Source organism: Megalopta genalis, chromosome 11 (genome assembly GCF_051020955.1).
Source record: "Megalopta genalis isolate 19385.01 chromosome 11, iyMegGena1_principal, whole genome shotgun sequence".
NCBI classification, from domain to species: domain Eukaryota; kingdom Metazoa; phylum Arthropoda; class Insecta; order Hymenoptera; family Halictidae; genus Megalopta; species Megalopta genalis.
Genome location: NC_135023.1, coordinates 13,520,170 through 13,541,442, shown reverse-complemented (window position 1 = coordinate 13,541,442; position 21,273 = coordinate 13,520,170). Strand labels below are relative to the sequence as shown.

The window sequence follows — 21,273 nt, the reverse complement described above, 5'->3', positions numbered from 1 at the left end:
TTTTTTTATATTTATATTTAAATAAAATGACGGACGATCCTAAACATACTCGGTTATACTTTCGTTCGAAAGTTCCGCCGTTCGAGTGCGTGTTGAACGCTCTCACAATGTCACGCCGAAAGCGGCCACAGGCATGGAAACAGTTATTAAACAAAACCGACACGCAATTTGCAATGCTATCTCGGAACAATGTCATTTCGAAAATGATCACAGGCATGGAAACAATTCTGAAACACGAAATAACACGTTGCTTCGAATAATGTCCGAGACAACCTCGTTTCAATTTGCAGCGCCGGGTATCTGCTTACTCGCGAGCACAGATACAGAGATAATAAACTTACACCAACCACGTGCGTACAGCTAATAAAGTTTCCCCTCGTGGCAAGGGCCGCGAGGCAAAGGGCCGCGGACATGTTAATTACGATATATGATCGATCTCGGCGGCGCTAACGAGCCACGAACACCCCCAGCCCAATGAACCATACGCGATCACGATTTCACGCGCGTTTACCTCGAAGAAAGCCCGCGACAAAAAGATACCGGCGGATCGTCCCTTCCTCCGCGACACCGGAGCCGGCGACGCGCTTCAGACGGTGGCGCGCGCGTTACGAAGGGTAGTTCGCCACCGGCCGCCGTCGAGAACGAACGTGCCGCAGCGTCCCCTACCCCCTCGATCGTCTCGATCCCGAGTACAGAGTCGACGTGTGCCGTTGTGCTCCGTGGATGTTTTGTGGTTCTCATGTGCTCACGGGACATCGTCGTCCCGTCTATTCGACCGTGTTCAGTATCACAAATACGATCGCGATACATGGTGCTCGAGTGGTGAAGCTACGGACAGCTGACTGTCCAACCAGCCCGGCTACCGGCTTTTCGGGAATTATTGCGAACTCGGGTACGTAGCTATTTTATTCACGCGATCGCCTTCAGCATTTTATTCCTGAGATCGGCTTCATTATTTTAGTCCCAAGATCGTCTTCATTATTTTAATCCCGAGGTCCTCTTCATTATTTTATTCCCGTGATCGTCTTCATTATTTTATTCCCAAGATCGTCTTCATTATTTTATTCCCAAGATCGTCTTCACTATTTTATTCCCGAGATCGTTTTCATTATTTTATTCCCGAGATCGTCTTCATTACTTTAATCCCGAGATCGTCCTCTTTGTTATTTTTGGTTTTTATGTGCTCCGTTCATGTGTTTGACTTTTCTGATTCGAGATATTAGAATAGAGGATATTTTAACGAATTCATTTTACGGTTTTTTTTAGAACTTTTTCTTGGCATCGACGAGGGTCGACGAAGACGGCTTATTGTTTTGTCGATGTGTATATATTTTTTATCCTTAACCTCGAAGTTTTGGAATGGAGGATTTTGTAACGAATACATTTTTCGATCTTTTAGAACCTTTTTTGGCATCGACGAGGCTCGACGAAGATGCCTTATTGTTTTGTTGATGTGTATATCTTTTTTATCTTTAACCACGAAGTTTTGGAATGGAGGATTTTGTAACGAATGCATTTTTCAATCTTTTAGAACTCTTTTTGGCATCGACGAGGCTCGACGAAGACGCCTTATCATTTTGATGATGTATATAACTTTTATAATCCGTGATCGAGGTTTCATAATAGAGGATATCCTAATGAGCAGTTCTGTATCCGATTATTTTAAATTCTTGTTGGTATTGTTAGGATTTGACAAAGACGCTGCTTTGGTGCTTTGTCGGTGTTTATATTTTTGTGTACACGTTTTAACATGGCTGATATTTGGACAATCGACTTGTGATATTTATCCATTGGAATCGTCGATATTTCTAAGAAGAATTAGTACGACGTTGTTTATTTTTTTCTTCGCATCTTCTCGGCAGGACAGCGCCCCAGCTGTGGAAATCTGAGTATCGCATATTAAATTCCTTTTGCACAAGCACGGGTATTATTGAAATACCAGGATTTTTAATTAAGCGCATTCCGCGGAGGCTTTATTGAATGGAAGTTGAAGAATCAATGAAACCGTATTTAATTCGCGATGATATAAACACGTGTAAAGTAATCCGAGATTAATATGAGTGCATTGGTAAATTCATTAGGACGAAAATCTACGTCGACGATGAACGTCTGGTCCTTAACCCGAGAAAGATAACCTACGTCGCAGAGGCGCCTGCGAAGACTGTTGATTTTTGTTAATTTTTCATAGAGGTCTAGTGATTTAAGTTTAAAATTACTTCAAATATAAAAAAATATAATATAAATGCATTTTATTTTTACAATAATGCCAAACCTTTAAAATGACTAGATTAACTTAAATAAATATCCATTGTTAGTATAAAATTGACGCCTTAGAAAAGCATGCGCCTCTGAAGCGTATGGTTATCTTTTACGTACGTTGTCATATGGTTATCTTTCTAGGGTTAAGGACGAGACATCAGCGATATTTCTAATCGCGTGATCTTTTTTCGAGTCGATTATGCGCTTTTGATTGTCGAAGTCGATGACTATCGGACCGCGGGGCTATGAAAGCAGGCAATGACGTGTTTCACAATTAGTTGCTGGAATCGGAAGAGTTATATTAATCCTTGCGAAACGGATAATCGTAGGGCAGAGTTTAGGTTTCAATGACGCGGTAGTAGAATTTCGTTTGTCAAACTGCGTTACGTGAAACTTTAGCGCATTCCACGTTCCACTTTACGGAACAAGGATTCACAATTTCGGCTTTCATGTTTGTTGATTATTCGATTCTGAGTTCGTACCATATTGATTTCTTCTTTAAACATTTTACTATTTAACATATCTCATTATACATTTTTACGATACCCGCACTTAACTTTATCATGGAAAAATGTAACACTCGGGCGAGTGTGTCCTCCGTAGAGGATCAGGTGTCGATCGCTACATTATAAAGTGCATTGCCGATGATCCAACAGTTTTTTTATCCACGTCGAACTCTTTTCAGCAGATTCACTTACCACTCTGCAAATTACGATAAAAGCGATGTGAGGTTTTAACCCGTAATTGCTCTAATGATTTTAAGAAAAATTATTGGTATATTCGATAAATTAGATATAATTCTCAGAAAAATGGAAGCATTCCACGACTATGCCATGGCTTCGTTAACCCTAGAAAGATAACCATATGACAACGTACGTAAAAGATAACCATACGCTTCAGAGGCGCATGCTTTTCTAAGGCGTCAATTTTATACTAACAATGGATATTTATTTAAGTTAATCTAGTCATTTTAAAGGTTTGGCATTATTGTAAAAATAAAATGCATTTATATTATATTTTTTTATATTTTAAGTAATTTTAAACTTAAATCACTAGACCTCTATGAAAAATTAACAAAAATCAACAGTCTTCGCAGGCGCCTTTGCGACGTAGGTTATCTTTCTCGGGTTAATGAAATGTACTATCTACTCTTCGGGCCAGCTTTTTAGTGACAAGTCTAGAACGAATCTTGATAAATGTCAGCAAGGGATGTCTCGACTATCGAACGCGGTAATTGCGGCGCAGACTAGACGCCTCCTGCAATTCCGTGACCCCGAAAGAACGTTCCATATAAATTGTTATTCGCGGTCAGCGAACTATTATCTTAGGCTAGATGGTTCACAGGACGGGGAAATAAACGACCCGATATTCCCTGGCGTGCGCGCGAGCCAAGCTACGCCGCATTTTCCCCCGCAAATTGTTTACGTCTCTTATTTCCGAGAAGCGAGCCGCCCTCCGCCGTTTACCGGGATGTTGTTGCCAGTAAGATAGAAAGAAACAGAACTGATAGCGTCCCGAATAATTGATAACGCTGAAACGCCGAAAGCTCTCGCGGCGATAGAAAACCGCTGCGACCTGTTCGACGCAATATTGTCGCAAAACAAATGTCATGAAAAATATATTAGGCGGAGAGAACCGGCGTTTCAATAATTCAAAATCTAACCAACTCGCTGTGGCAGTTTTATGTATTTTCGTTGCGAAATTTAACGTCGGAATTCGCAGGATTTTAGAGTAACGACAATAACATTTAAGTGCGTCTCGATTTTATATATAGTCATTTTCGTATTACGTGATTTATGGTCTTAACAAATGGAAGAGTACTGGTTTTGTTTTGCACATGTGGCTTCTGTCGTTAACATTCTCTAGTTCTAGCTTTAGTTCTGGAAATGAGAAAAATGTTGCCGTTGTCAAGAATATAGCGTGGCTTTTTAGTTGTTTAAAATGAATCTTGAGAAATAACCGAGTCTTCTAGAGTATTTTCATTTTTTCAAATTGTATTGCGGAGCGGTAAACATAGTATGTTTTAATTATTAAAGACATAATTGTTGCTATTAAGTAGATAGAATAGAAGACAGAAAAACAGAAGCATTCAGAGATAGGATAACGTTATTTGCGACTCATTAATATTGTTGAAGGAAATCAATTTCAATAACATCAGTTTGTTGCAATCGAGGTAATAAATTTGAATTTTGCCAAAGATCCAGTTTATTGTTCAGTAATTTATAGAAGATATTTAGTAATTTACAGAAGACATGGGGTAATTTATAGAAAATATAGTAATTTATAGAACACATGGTATTTTATAGAAAATATAGTAATTGACAGAAGATATAGTAATTGACAGAAGATACAATACTTCATAGAAGCCAAAACAGGAATTTAAATATTTTTATTGACGGAATGCTATAATTTCTATATGCCATAATTTCAGAAATTTATAGAAGATATATAGTAATTTGCCGAAGATACGGTAATTTATAGAAAATATAGTAATTTATAGAAGACATGGTATTTTATAGAAAATATAGTAATTTATAGAAAATATAGTAATTGACGGAAGATACAATACTTCATAGAAGCCAAAATAAGAATTTAAATATTTTAATTGACGGAATGCTATAATTTCAGAAATTTATAAAAGATATATAGTAATTTACAGAAGATACGGTAATTTATAGAAAATATAGTAATTTATAGAAGATATGGTATTTTATAGAAAATATAGTAATTGACAGAAGATACAATACTTTATAGAAGCCAAAATAGGAATTCAAATATTTTAATTGACGGAATGCTATAATTTCAGAAATTTATAGAAGATATATAGTAATTTACAGAAGATACGGTAATTTATAGAAAATATAGTAATTTATGGAAGACATGGTATTTTATAGAAAATATAGTAATTTATAGAAAATATAGTAATTGACAGAAGATACAATACTTCATAGAAGCCAAAACAGGAATTGAAATATTTGAATTGACGGAATGCTATAATTTCTACAATACAATTTGTATTATCCAGTTGTTCTCGGATTTTTTGCAGATTTCACCTTCATATTCCGTTGTCGCGAATTGTTTGACTGCAGCGTAAGCACTGCGAACTCAGTTGATGCGTTTATTACAATCTTACTGCATGGCTGACTCGGCGGAGGCTTTGAAAATTACAGGAAACTTCAAACTTGGATGGCGGAAAGCTTTCGAAAAAGGGGGGCACGTATAAAGTCCTTTCGGAATGCCAGCGATTCGACAGAGCCATCCGTTCCAACCATTTTATTTGCCAAAGGTCTTTCCTGGCCCCCTCCCCACTCTCTTCTCAAAAAAAAATATCCGAAAAGAGTTCAAAGCATGGATTTTTCGCCAGGTTTTTTAAGCGAACGGGATACAGTATTTATGCCAGAAGGAAACGTCGACGAAAATACTGTTCCACTTTTATTGACCCCGCGTTTAATGCAGAATGCAAAAACCTTTTCTCCTACCACTTGCAAAGCAACTGCGGCATGAGCTTTACGTGTGCGGACGAATTTTTAACATTCTCATTTAAATGCATCGAAACGCATGAAATTATGGCGTCGATATTCGTTGCGGCTAAAGAATCCGTCATTCCTTTCTGCCACAAAGAACCGCGGATGAAGAATATCTATTGGATAGTCATGCAGCTGAGAGAGGGAGAGAGAGAGAGGGGGGGGGAGAGACAGAGGGAGAGAGAGAGAGGGAGAGAGGGGGGGAGAGACAGAGGGAGAGAGAGTGAGTGTGAGAGAGAGAGAGAGAGAGAGAGAGAGAGAGTGAAAATGTAACGTACTTATAGGTACAAGTTTTTTTATTACATATTTCTGAGCGCACAATTTTTTCGATTTTTAGTTTAGGCAGATTATTCGCAATGATGGCTTGTCCACATTTTCATAACTCGTTACATCCTATATTTATTTATAAACTTTTGAGCCATGGATATTTGAAAGATTTATAAAGTGTGCAGTAAGGTATGAATCATTCAATTTTTGAAATATATATCGTCGGTTTATGAACAATGTTTTCCTGCTCTTATAACAGTAATGAATGAATTCTAAATTAGAATTCTAATCAAATTAAAATTTCCAATATTGTTAATTTCCCCTCAAAGATATTACTGTTGGATTTAAGTTAAAGAGAACTAACATTACATGATTTTACGTGGCTTATTAAACATTAGTAGCAATGTAACAAATCGATAATTGACATTTATTTATCGTTCACAATATATTGCGGTTTAAATTTGAATTGTGGATACAATAAACAATTTCACACAATTATAAGTTCGATTAGTATACAAAAATGTAACAACTCAAATTACAGCTCAACAATTTTGCGATCCAGGAAAAACGTATTTAAATTTGTATTTTTCTGCACTTTATTTCGATTCAAAATTCGTCTCTGATTTATTTCGATTTACGAATTTTCTCCACTTTACTCCGCTTATCAATTTTCGTTCACTTTATCTCGATTAACGATTTGTCTTGATAATCTACGCGCCAAGAAAATTCTACGTTGCTTGCAATGATTGCATTTGCCATACTCGCGTAAGCCGTCTCGAGGAATAAGTACTCGAACCCACGCGGATCAGTAGACTTAAAGTTACGGAGAAAAAGCGAACAGGGAAAAAGCTCGGAATATCAAAATTGTCTCGCGAATTTCCCGCCGCTGAGCTTAACGATCAAGAAGACGCGTCGGGCGTCTCCCACGGGAAATTACGAATTACATGTTTTTCAATTAAATATACACCGATCCCGGCCCGCTGAGAAATGCAACGAAGTTGTGTGGGAAGGGTCGACGAAAAATCAGTTGCCAGCTTTGCGTCCGCACGTGTACCGCGAGTTTTATCTGTCGGAAATGCATACATTGTTCTGATACCGGAAATAATAACGATTCCACGCTGAGATTTGTCGCTGGAACGTCGGGCTGCTATCATAAAGATACGACGAGATTTATGAAATGATTTTCTCGTCGATTTCACATTATGTTTTGTTTACCTGTTTATTTATTACATCACATTCTACATTTATTTATTCTATTTTCGTTACTGCGAGAATATTCTATTAGCATGTACTGAACGCACATGAATTGCATTTGTTAAATGGATTTATTCGATCCTTGATGTAATCGAATTTCAAAAATAACCTTGCTATCTTATTTTCGTATTGATTCCAACAGTTTATGCTTTTAATTCGTCTGTTTATTTATTGCATTTATCGTAATAAATATTGTGTTATTGTCTGAACATAATTTGTATGAATTTAATTCGATCATCGAGGTAATCGAATATTCTTTAGTAATTCGTGTATAATTTTGTCAAGTGTGAGTGATGAACATTATGGACGTTCGTTTTACGTAGATAATGTAAGTAGCAGATTAGTAATTTTGTTCGTAAAGTGATAACATTGAACAGAAACTTTCAAAATGTCACAACGTAGTGTGCTTGTTTCAACTAACAACGACGTACATAATTAATTTATCAATTTGAAATTATGAATGAAATAACAAAATATTTAATTTAAAATTCAGCTTCATTTCCATTAAAAGAATGACTAGTATCTTCGATACTTTCTGGCACAGCAAACTAAAATGTTTTGCCAAGTTAAAGTAATTTATTTAATGAAATAAACGCTAATAATTTAAGATATATTCTAGTATTTCGTGGACAGTTGCGAAATTTGGAACACGCATTAGATTAGCGTTAACAGGCACAATGATTTTCATAAAACAATTAATAAATTGGGGTTACAATAGAACCGAAATAAATAATGTAAAATGTAATCATCCACAGTATTTTATTCTTAGCAAGTGTGTAGAATAATAAAAACGTGGAAAATTAAACTTTTACTATAAAACGAAGTAAAAAAATACAATCCATCCAACATGCCAATCAAGAATAAAAATTAATATTTAAATCTAAATAAATAATTGAACAAAAGTTGACGATAATTACACTAATTGTACACAAAAAAAATATTCAAATATTTTACCATATATGATCATAATAAGCATTATCGCAAGACAGCGGATTTTATACAGTTGTGAGAAAAATTAATAGAGCAAATACAAAATTGTAACGATATTAGAAGAATTCAAGGGAACTGTTACATTATCTTTAATTTAATACGATTATTAAAAGAGGAATGCCATACTATCTCAAATTTCTTACAATTAGCTTAAACAATCTTTATTTCGCATAAAGACCAACAGTATAATCGTCACATACCGCCTTTGAAAGCTCGCGTTTCCGCAGCACGCGGAAAGACAAATAAGCCGGAACTCCTAAATAATCGGAAGCTCGCCAGGAAAATTGTTTAAATATCCGAAAAATCCTTTTCCGGACTGCCGCTTCAGCCCCTCCCCACCCGCCCACGTTATCGAACTTTTTTAATATCACACGGAACCGTTACGAACAAGAAAAACATTTGCCGCCGCGAAGCCGATTCCAATAACCGGTTCGCGACTAATTTATAAATCGCCATGAATCGACCGAGCGGGGTGGTGGGGCGCGGTTCCGAGTGTTCTGGGTTTAATTAATTGAAAAAAGCCGAGCTCCGTGGAAGTTGCGGGCGTAGCTCTCCGGCTCTCGCAGCGCGAAGGATACTCGAATGATTTTCGTTCCTGTTGGGAAGCAGTTTCGAGTGGTTGCTTAAGTCTGTTCCACAAACGCGGACCGGTTTTCCCGTTGCTCTTGCACACGTTCCGCAGGCCATTTCGTCCGGTCTTCAATCCCTCCCTCCCCTCTTCCTTTTTATTTTTCGGTTTCTTTCGCCGGGGCTCCTCGTTCTTTTTTTTCCAGCTTGCTCGTTCTTCGTAGACCGTTTCTTAAGCACCAGGTAATTAAAAGTTCGAACCAACCACGATTCACGCCTGGAAGGATCAGCGGCAAGCTTCTCTCCTCTCGTTCGCTTTCTCGCGAATGACGCCTTCGACTATTTTTTCTTCGCTTTGTTTCTCCTTCTTCTGATCGCCGCCTCCCCTTCTCTCTCTCTCTCTCTCTCTCTCTCCCTCTCTCTCTCTCTCTCTCTCTCTCTCTCTCTATCCAGTGAAAAAGTTTCGATCTCCCTCGTTTCTCCCATCCACGTGTTTCTCTCTCTTCTTCTTCCTAGTCGTCGTCGTTTCCTGCTCGCGACAGATCCGACGAGAAAAGTTGAAAAATCCGGCGATGCGGTTTCCAAGAGAGAGAGAGAGAGAGAGAGAGACCAGTACCGCCGGCAGTCCGGTTGTTCTAACGTTCTTTGATGTCCTCTCGCCTCCTTCGAATCCTCTTCACCGGGACCCCGGAAAAACTGTCCTGCGTTTTTAAACGGAAACTTCTCCCTCGACGACCACCAATGAATTTCGACTGAAAGAGATGAAAGCCGGGGCGAACACGGGAACACGAGGCAAGGTTTAATTACTTCTTTCGACCGCGGTCCCCTCCCCCGTGTTACTTTATTTCTTTTGAACGGGGGCAGGAAGTGGCTCGCACGCCCTCGCCTTGCGCTTTACCCGTCGCTCCTTTTAACGAGATTTTTTAGCGTGGGAATTCACGCCGACGACGCCGAGCCTCGCGAGAGATTATTGCTTGTTCATTGAGTGATTAGTTGATCGCCGTGTGCTTCCCTGATTACGGCGGATATGAATTTACGCGGGCCGGCCACGATTTATCCTGGTAATCGTCTTCGTCGGCAAGCTGTTTCGTTAAACCCTGTTTCTTATTTGTGGACCGGATTCTCATGCCAAATCAATTGACTGAGAGATGCAGACATTTAAACTGAACCCACCGAGCCGGTCATGTTGATTGGTTCAACAGGTTTGGCTTCAAAGTTGCTGGATTTGGAAATACTCTTTTGAGAGTCTAATATAAATATATATAATAATATATATTATAAATATAATAAATAATAATATAGGTATAACGTATACTTTTTTTTATTATTTAGAGTAGTATTTACAATCAATTCCTTCATGGAATTATGAGTAAATTTGTTGGCCATTTACTGTGACATGAGAAGTAATTTATATATGGTTTTATTAGATAGTACATTGTGATATATATATAATAATAATAATTCCATATATATATTATGGAATTATTATTAATTATGGAATTATATTATATTTATATTATGTATATAACATAAATATTTATTCGAAACAGTCAGGATAACGCCAAGCTCTGTTCTAGAGTGTTAACTATTATGTACTTGACATATCCGTCTCTGTCCTAAATGCATAAAAATCTGCAGACTAATTATATTAGAAAATGGCGTTGAGTCTAAATAAATACGCTGATTTCAACGTTATAAAACAACACAATCTAATTTCATGATTTCAACTCAACAGTAACCGAACAAAAGTCGGAGCAATTGATGACCCCACAGTAACGGGCCCCACTACCCTACTTCACATTTTAATATCACAGTTGAATTTAATTAAATTTAATCTCAGCAAAAATCGCCAAAAAATATCAACTGAATTTATTAAGGACTCCTCGCAATTTCTCTTTACGGCCCTTTATGACGTTGCATACGCCGACGCGCGCTATATGCAAAAGGAACTATTTGCACCGCTTTTGTTCAGCGTACGGTGCACCATGAAAACAGAAAGGTAAATAAGAAGTACGAGTGAAACGAGAAGATTGAATGGATTCAGGGTTCGGAGAGCATTGGAAAGGGGGCCGTTCGAAGGGAGTACCCGTTAATGGGTTCCCGGTTATGCGAACAAGAAAAAATCGAGCCATTAGAACGTTTGCTCGCTCGCGGTAAAATTAATTCCGATCGCGAACATCTTGAAAAAATAGTGCTACCGGAGCGGTGGAAGTGGTACGAGTACACCATCGCCGCGTTTCCCATTGCGGATGGTTTGATCTCTGCCCGAATGAGAAAGCGGGAATTCCTTTTTTCGTAGCCGGAGCACTTACGTGCGAGTGCGAAATAACCGAATAATAGGCGGAGCGGGAAGCAAGAATTATGGTATGTACCTACCGCCGGAAGCATTATGACTACCCTCCCTCCCCGCCCCACTACACCGGCACCGTATGACAGAGGACACGTGGTGCAATCGAGCGCACCGCGGTTCCTTCTGCTAAAATAAAGCAGTAGTGAGAGGGAAAATTTGTTTGCCACGGAGTTAGTTCGAAACGGACGGTCGCTTGGAATTTTAGAATTCCATTTATTATTCCGTATAATTTTTTTATGTCACGACGAATAAGGTGGTTTTGTATCAATTTAACCGGGCAAATAATTTTTATTTAATTTGTTGAACATGTGGAAGGAGAGCTGCTGCATTTAAGCTTGTCTAAATATTCGCGTGAAACATGTGCTATCGTACATAGCTTTTTTTCAATTTTTAAATACATTTTGGACATTATATTTAAGTTGCATAATTGGGAAATTGTTTTACTAGTGTGTCTAGATATATTTTAGGATGAGATGAGCATTCTTTGAGATGAGCGATTTTTATTTTTATGGAATTTTATCAAAGCATCTGTACTTGTATAGAAATTTCTGTATAAAATAAATTAACGATATGCATAAAGTAGGGACCATAATTTATAACGGGAGCATAATAGCATTTGCATAAAAGTGATTAATAGGCTGTGGATCTTCGTGCAAGATAGAAATTGTCTAAGTTAATTGTAAGGAATCTAAGTTACACGAGAACGTCTTTTTTCATTTAATAATTATAATAAGTTGAAAATAATGTAACGGTATCCTTGAATTTTTCCAATGGCGTCTCAGTATTGCATTCGACATACTCATTTCTGTCATAAATGCATAAAATCCGGAATCTAACGATCAGTATGGAAGTATCGCTGATTGAATAATCCATATAAGTAGAATGGGTCGTCAGTGATCAGACATGGCAAAGAAGCTTCATTTCACATTACAAACTGAACTAACATGTAATTTAGGTTTTTAGAACCGTCTAAAAGAAGTGAGCCATATTTTCAATCTTTTATTTGACTTTTTCATCAATAAAATGTTTTTAAAGTTTCACGAGCAAAATATTTTTAAGGTTTCAGAAACGAAATATTTTGAAAGCTTCGGAATCGAAATAGTTTTAAAGCTTCACACGCGAAATATGTTTACAGCTTCGCGAACAAAATATTGCCATTCGAATGCCATTCGAATCCGAAACAATAAACACAGTTGAAGTGAATGCAATCCCGTGTAAAAAAAGACTCCTTTCACTGTAGCATTTCAAAAAACGCTGACTCGTTTACAGGTTTCGTTCGATGTTCGCTGCCTTGTTTAACAACGAGTTAATTATAAATCCGCCACATTTTCCACCGAAGAAGAATAAAATTTCCCAGCAAAAGTCGGCGATCGAAGCGCTATCCACTGTCTTCGTTCTGCTCGTTAAAACTATTTTCTTTGTCCATCGTCCGACCTAGTTCAACGGGCGAAGTCGTTCGCCGCGAAGAGTTCATTAAAATCCTCTCAATGAAAACGCCGTTTGTCGCTGACGAAACTTTCACCATCCCCGACCGTCTGTCTCGCGAATTATAAACAAAAAGCCGAAGTGGGTTAACGTGATCGAAAGAAGAGGTGGCAGGTTAACGAGAAGCGCGGTGCGAGGGCGCGGAAGAAAAAGGCCGAGGGGATGCTAAATAACGGTGATTAGCAAGCTGCGAATTTTTCCGCGCCAATTGCAAGAGACAGGAGCCGTTTAAAGATTTGCTTCTTTCCTCGGTTAATAATTTTAGCAAATTCCTTAACGCTTGCATCAAATTGCAGCTATGCATTCCTGTCATAAATGCTGCGAGTTCATTATTCACAGTTCGTCTATTCGCAATCATTACGTGATAACTGTGATTTTAACTCCGAAATGGGGTCCTCGTTTTTTATATTACAAAATGTTACACTGACGTATCAATAAATATGATGTGAATAATAAAAACGACGATCAATATTTACTAGAATACACTACAAACGTTGTTACGAGCTACAAACAATTAATATATAATAATTACATAAATAAATATAATAATACATAAGCAAACGTGATAAGAGACAAAATTAGTTATCGAAATCGACAAACCGCAATGCGGTTTTATTATTAATAAAATTGTCATTAAATTTTTGTTACGAGCTCAAACAAAAAAAATTGAAAGCATCGTGTATTTTTCGTTTTCATTGTTCTAATCAATTCAAGTGGTCAAGTCGAGCTATATCCATGTTAAATTTAACCAGTCAGCTGTTGCAATCTCTCTGAAAATTGTGTGAGCTAGCGTAATTATACCGTAAACTTTGATACTTACCTTGAAGTCAAGAAATGTCATTTAAATTGCTGAAGTTCTGTTTAATAGCGAAAACTCCCGAGGGCTGCTAACAGGGCACAGTAACTGGCTCCTCCGCCCTGCCTCAAAAATTTACAAACATCATGAGCGCATAAAGATCCGCAACCCGGTGACGAATATTAGAGCGCGAGGGTTCGCGCGACGCTGGAGCGTGATAGAGAGAAAAAGAGAGAGAGAGAGAGAGAGAGAGAGAGAGAGAGAGAGGAAAGCGTCACCGGTGGCAATGGCGGCGGGACAATTTGCGAGGCGCAACTTCCGAAAATCCGTGGATTTCAATGAGTCCCGCGGCACAGCTGCTTAGAACGAGCGATCGTTGTAAACTTGCCGGGGCTGAAATTCGCGCGCGATCGCGACGGCTGCGAGTCAGCCCTCTCCGCGTATTTACGAACGCCGGAAATATTCTCGCGGAAGTAAATTCCCGTTTACGATGCCGCGTGCCGTGGCCCCCCTGTATACGAAAAACCTACATACGCCGCCGCGTGTACACGTCGCTCAAACGTCGGGTCAGTCAGGAATCGCGAGAGCGCGAGCTGCGAGTCGTTGTGTCGTGAAATAACGCGAACCACGGCCGGATACGAACGACTCGTCGAATCTGCGTGTTTAGCAGTCGGCGCTGTCTCTGACAAATCTCGTTGCGCAGATGGTTTTACGATATGATTTGTTTCTGCCAATTTGTCCCGCGAACGGCCTGCAATATTTTCGTAGATTCCGGTCGGAAGAATCGTGACGAAAATGCAGGCTGCGAATGCGATTTGCTTCAATGCGATTTGCTTCGGTGTCTGATTATATTAAATTTTAATTGTATATAATTTTAATGCTATTCAATTTTACTTTACAGTTACGATAATTTTGTAGGCTTCGCGAGAGATGAAAATTTTCGCGCGATCCATGAATATAAACTGAGCGATTTCGATTTTTTTAATATCAGCAAATTGGTTATAACGAGACAGTATTTTCAGAGTCAGAAATGCATGAAATCTGAATTCTGGTTGTTACACGTTCGATTCCATTTTTTAATGAACGTTCTACTTGAAATTTATTGTATCGATAAGTTAGAATCATTCTAAATCGAATTTCGATAAAATTGTGAAAATTTCGGTGGTTGGAATTGATTCGTGGATTCTGTGCAAAAGTGAAAAATTTCGAGTCTGCTTGTTAATATCAGAACCGATCCACGTCTATTGGCTTTATTTTCAAGTTATTGCGTGGATAATTTTATAGAGTTCGCGTGAAATGCAAGTTTTCTGCAGCTCTTAATGGCTGTGCAATTAACAGCGTGGCAGTTGAATTAATCGTTGCTCGTGCTAATGATGAAAAGGGACGATTGTCGCGGCGAATAACATAATCGAGAATTTGTTGGAGGCGTTCGTTTTTTCGAGGAGGAAGCCAAACCGAGGGAAAATTAGAATTCTAGCGCGGCACTGTTTCGAACGCTGTCACTGGGACAGGCAAAGAATACTAGAACCGGTTGTTTACCGGATCAGAAACGTCGCTGAGCTAGTTTTATTGATGCTGGTGTCCGACCAGCGGATGTTCCAACACGAGCGCGCGCGAAATTCGCTGACTGCGAAACAGATCAGGCCGACAACGGCCCGGCCAGATGAAAAAGAGAATGGAAAGCCGCCGTGTGAATTTGTTTTAAATGGCCAGCAGCGCTAACGATCGCGGCCGACCACTTCATGACTGACATATGCGCGATAGATTCCGTTCGATTCTTATACGAGTCGGTTCGAGTTGTTTCGTCACGTCGGATTATGTACTGCGAATATTTTTGTTGGCGACACCGTAAAACACGGTAAAACAGATAATTAGACGAAAGCAGTGCATTTTATTTATAATCGTCATTTAATAGACCGCGGATTTTCTTGACAAATCAAAATTGTCTAGGTTAATTAGAAGAAATTGGAGTCGAATTGAAAGTGACACTGAAAAAGCTGTAAAAGAAGTAATCTGAACAAAAGCACTAGATGTGTATTTGTATTATAACTTTTATTACTGGAGAATGGATTTTTATAGGAAATGAAAGTTGTTTACGCTCATTACAACAAATTGGAGTCGAGTAAAAAGTTATTTCGTTTTGGAATAATATCAGCAAATTGATTATAATGAGACAGTATTTTCGGAGTCAGAAATGCATAAAATCTGAATTCTGGTTGTTACACGTTCGATTCGATTTTTTAAAGAACATTCTACTTGCAATTTATTGTATCGATAAGCTAGAGTCACTCTAAATTTTCATGGTATCGTATAAACTATATCTTTTATTTACCTTTTCGATAAAATCGAAAAATTCAAATAAAATAGTCCGGGTATCCCGCAGAATCTTTCCCTCGCAGTCCTCATCCGATTGTCTTTAATACTTCAATGATCATGGTATACTATCCGTTTAGTGTAATTTTATGCAACGGAACCGTGGAAATTAAATATTCGAAAAATGTAATAAATCAGTTAGCATATTTCCAGTCAGAGTTCGCCATTCCTGTTGCAGTTTCACGGTGGCAGGAGACGCAATTTATATCCATCAGACTTGTATCTGATAAAGGGGAGCGGAATACAAGTTTCCTGTTAACTTTAAATTGCAAATTTCGATTGTGCTTCGGAATTCGTTATGGAACTTGCCCCGCGCGACTGTTAAAAAGTTGGACACGAGTTTTAATAATGCGAACGAGTTACTTCACTTGAATTAGAAGTTCCATCTGTTGATACAGCCTCATCAATATCTTCGATGTCTTCGTTTTCACGGCGGTTATCCTTTCCTTGGGAAACCGCGCCGCGAATTCTAGTAATGCGCCGATCACTTCGTGGTCTTCCCGCGATGTTACCTGATTGACGAAGTATGGTGTAATTTAAAACTCGAATGGCGAACTATTCCGACGAAAATATCGTTTAGTGTGCTTAGGATCATTTATCAGTTCAATTATCAATTCGTTTCGACGTACTTCTTAAGGTACTCTTTCTGAGCACGTTAATTTTTCAGCAGAACATAACGGAACGTGTGAAAATTTTGATTAAATGTTAGACAGCCGAATAACAATATTTATACTTCAATTTGCACACGTCTCATTATGATTTGTAGAAAAACTGTCCAGACGGACTGAAGAATACGTTGACAAAAAATTGATAAGCAAAAAATTATAAGCTTTATACAAGCTTATAATTTATAGCTTATAATTTATATATAAGCTTAATATAATTATAATAAAAAATTATAATGTAATATACTCAGTTATATTTTTGTTTAAAAAATTCGCCGTTCAGGTGTTAACACGTTGCGTTATAATTTCTTTCGCAGCTACGTTAAATCTCCCTTTTTCGTCCTTAATAATTTCCCCGATAAAACGAGATGACTTTTGTTGTTTGTATGCTTTAATTTGCTTTCATAACAGAAGTACCAAATTGTATTTTCAATTCGAATAAATGAACAACATTCGTATTTAGTAGATTATGCAGGAAATCTTCGTCAAAAACTGACTCGGTGTTATATAGTGCAACGGGTGAAAGAAGCTACGCTCGATAAGTCGTGAAGGCGGCAGGATTTTAGGCGAGTTTAGCATCAGCTATTTATGTGCGACTGGAACTGTTATTCCGGCGCGAGAATCCGTGAGATTCCGAATCTCGAGGAGAGGCTCATTGCGAATTAAACCGTGACGCCACGCGACGGACACGAGAATTCCCGCGCGGGGCTCGATAAAGTCAAACTCGACGGCTTATCGCGGCCGGATTATGCTGCTTTCATCGAACAAGGACGACGACGTCGCTGCGCTACTGACAAATCGCCACTGGTCTAAGGTGCACTTTATGTTCTCGTGAAAATCGAGAGTGCGGGGAACAATAGAAACGCACTGTGTTATGAGCATGTTAATGGTGAACTTATTTGAGTACCGATTCAAATTTTATTCCAAAGAACAAATATTGAATTTAGCAGAACTGCTGTTGTATGAATTAATCGCGTCGAAATTGTTTGGATTAGAGAATTTTCATTCAATACAATAAGAAACATTTCGCACCTGAATTATGTCAAGCACTTAAGTGCCGAAAATTAATCACAAAAATTCCCACAAATTCAAGGTAATTAGTGAACGAAATTGAAAGTAGAAAGATAAAATTTATTGCTGGAAATATTAGTTTAATTCTTTTATGTATTAGAAATCCTAGTAGCATTCAGTTTGCTCGAATCGATTACAATAAAAGTGAATTTTAAAAATTAGCAAAAAATTAGTGGCATTCGTCTATGGATACGGAATAGTGAAAGTATCAAGAGAATTTAAGAACAGCGTTTTTTCGAAAGTGATCTTGTTGTCAGTGAGAGAATAATTTCTATCGACCTCCTCTTTTTTTGCAAATTAAAATTAAGGTAGAGGTTAATGTATTATATTTTACGTTTCCAATCATTAAGATAAGAGAATATTTTATTTCTTGAAATTCTGTATTGCAACTGATCTGTTTAATTAACTAATATCTAACTCTATAGTATATATCGCGGTATATGAAAAGCGAAAGCAATTTATCGTTGCAATACGGTCTAACGAAGAACAAAATACGAAAATAACGAAATCTCGGTTACCTGAAAAATCGTGATATGCTGAAAAAGACGTAGCTGGGAACTAGCGGGACGATCTTATGCATATTCAAATATTTAAACTACCATCGGACATGAGCCGTGGATAGCATTATGCATTCCGGAGCTCCGAGCAATACAAAATCCAGAAAAATAATGAATCGTTATTTAGAATAAAGTATTTAGTATCATGTAACGCGCACTATGTGGCCTGACGTTTGTATTGCGGAATCGAACGTTCGAACGAGCATTTTAAAAAAGACGTATCGAAAAATGGAAGCTCGTCATTGCGCACGCATTAATTACGAAGAATTGATTAAGAATTATAATTTGAAGTGCAGAATTAACGAACAGCGTGCCGAATAAAGCTTATCACGCTGTCTCAAAACATTAGAAATTTCTAAAAGGTCTGCAAAATTCTAAGATCAGACATTCTTCATAAATTAAGGCTAATTAAAACTGTAATAATAATATATAGAATATAAATAAAATATAAATAAAATATAAATTAATAAGATTAATGAAATATAAAATATAAATTAATATCATATAAATAAATATAAGATATAAATAAATATAACGACTTAAGAAATCGTCTACCTTGCAAACTGTTATTCTTCTAACTCTTGTTTCCTCTCTATTTGATTCAGGATGGACAATCGCGGACATCCCGGCTTCAAGGACCCTTAATTTCGGATGTAATTCCAAGTGCGATCAGTGGCCCGCGAATCGAAGGACAGTGCGCTGAACGGTATTGCAAGCGGTGTACGATATGTGTCGCAGTTCAAGGGAAGTGTTCAGTCGTAACGAAAGGCCGGGGATGTTGAATTCGACGAGGTGATTCCTCTGGCTGGGAATGTCATCCTGAAGGAAGCGAGGAATCACAGAGACGAAAGATGTGTTGCTCGGGTGGCCCTGGTGGCATCAGATTGACCAGGTGCGGTGTCGTTTGCGGGATCGCGGCGCTGGCTGCCCTAAGCACGGCCCTTTTAGGCCCTGCATGGCTCCACACCGAGGAGAAGTTGAATCTTCCTTATCTACCGCGTAGTTATGCGAACGCCGTGAGTGTGCGGTTCAAGTTGGGCCTCTTCAGGGTCTGCCCGAAGATCGTCAAGCCAGCGAATTTTACAGCTCGTGAGTACTTCTTCGATTTTTTTATCGATTATTTCTCTTCTAAGTGACATCGATGCTCTCATAAAATGATTGCGAGTCTTTATGTATTTATTGTACATGAAACATGTGCACAACAATGACCAAACACTTTGTCAGAGTACTCGAACTTGTTACAAAACTTTATTTATCGAAATTATCGCTCGTGTAGAGTATTTGATAGTCAAAGAAATTGGAATGTTCACCTGTTAGTTTACGAAAGTATCAATAACTTCATTTGTCAGAGGATACATCTATCTGAGAATGATAATATTTATCTGCAATTTGTGTTAATCTGACAACTAATTTATTTAAGTATTCTAAGTAATTCAAGTAATTTAATTGTTTGAGTATTCATTTGTTGTTTCAGTGTTCAATAGTAACTTGCTGAAATAATTATCTACTAACGCATTGGTCTGTCAGAATGCTTACTATAAATTGTTAATCTATCAGAGTACTTGTTACGAAGTATTAATCTGTCGGAGCACTTATTATAAAGGGTGTTCCACAATTATTTTCACAGCCGAAAATGAGGGGTAGCTGAGGTCATTTGAAGTAACTTTTTCCTTTGCGAAAATGCGATCTGCGGCTTTGTTTACGAGTTATTAACGGAAAACACAGACCAATGAGAGGTGACGGCGCGAAGTTCGAGAGCCCGCAGCACGAGGCTTTGACAGATGGTCGGGACGGACTCGAGCCGCGTTCGAAGTATTGAACAAGTCACGAAGCGAGAACTTTCCGGATTCTTTTTACTACGTAACAGTGATATTTTTAAGAAAAACGCTGTTCACCTTTACTATAGAACGTTCAGAATAACCTTGAATACAACCTTGACACATTAAGGTTATCTTAAGGTTATGTCAAGGTTTTGTCAAGATTATGTCAAGGTTATATCAAGGTTATGTCAAGGTCATGTCAAGGTCAACATATGAAATATTTAACCAAGGTGTACAGTGAAGATTAACAAAGTACGTAAATGATATTTCAATTTAAATAATTCCGTGTCCGAACACAGTTCAACGAATGATTCGCAAAGCTAATTTAATAAATAATAATCGTGTTAAAGGATGTAAGGGATATGTTTGTTAGAGAAATATGAAGAATATTATCAATAACCTTGACATAACCTTGACATAACTTTGACATAACCTTGACATAACAATAGTATACATATTTCAGTAATTTCTCCCGGAAATGCCATATTTCGGGTTGCTGTGAATTTCCCTGTGATAATCCTACGCCTATATAATTCATTACTACGTCGAGGTTAAGAGTCGACGTAGTTCTCGAAATAGAACGAAAAATTGTCTGCTTGGATGTGAGTTAGGTAAGAAAAACCGCAGATCGACAAGGTACGTGGTAGGTACATTCATTTCTCCCTAATTCGCGCTCAGATTGCGCACAAAAATGGACAATTTGGGAAGCGGCGATATGATTATTCGAGCCTTGCGTCTCGTTTTTATAGTATCAGTAACTATAAAAACGAGCCGCATAGCTCGAATAATCGTATCAACCGCCTCCGAATTGCCTTCGAATCGTGTCACGCGGCCTCCGAATTGTCTTCGAATCGTAGCAAGAAATTAGAAATAAAAAAGGTAAGTCATCGTTCTTATTCTAGAATTACTATGTATTCATATCAATGTACACCAGCATGCTGGCCGCTTCTGTCAAACTGTTCCGAGTTTCTATAAGAACGAGTCGCCCGAGTCGGCCCGAAGAATCGCGACTCGGTATCCTCGAATCTGCCGGTTTCAATTCCGACCTCTGAACATTTCTCGGAGAAATTACTGTATATAGTATTCATCTATCAATATACCTAATTACAAAGCATTAATCTATCCAAGAATTTTTCCACAAAGAACTCGCGCACATCCGAGCACAAGACAGCCGACAGTCATCGAATGTCTTCTATTTGCAATGCGTCGCACCAAGCCGCAGTACGATTGGACAATGAACTCCATTTCACTGTGTAATCTGTCAGTAAACCCAAAAAAAGGCGGGGCTCGGAAGA

At 38.2% G+C, this 21,273-nt stretch overlaps 1 protein-coding gene across 1 annotated transcript in view; it reads left to right on the top strand.

Annotated features, from left to right (window-relative positions):
• Positions 1-631: 631 nt before the first annotated feature.
• Positions 632-21,273, top strand: part of LOC117226179 (uncharacterized) — a 320,981-nt gene continuing 300,339 nt past the window's right edge. Inside the window, exons 1-2 of the mRNA XM_076525093.1 lie at positions 632-892; positions 18,764-19,247. Of these exons, the coding sequence (XP_076381208.1) occupies positions 19,010-19,247 (238 nt within the window). The 5' untranslated portion in view covers positions 632-892; positions 18,764-19,009. The remainder of the gene's footprint in view (positions 893-18,763; positions 19,248-21,273) is intronic.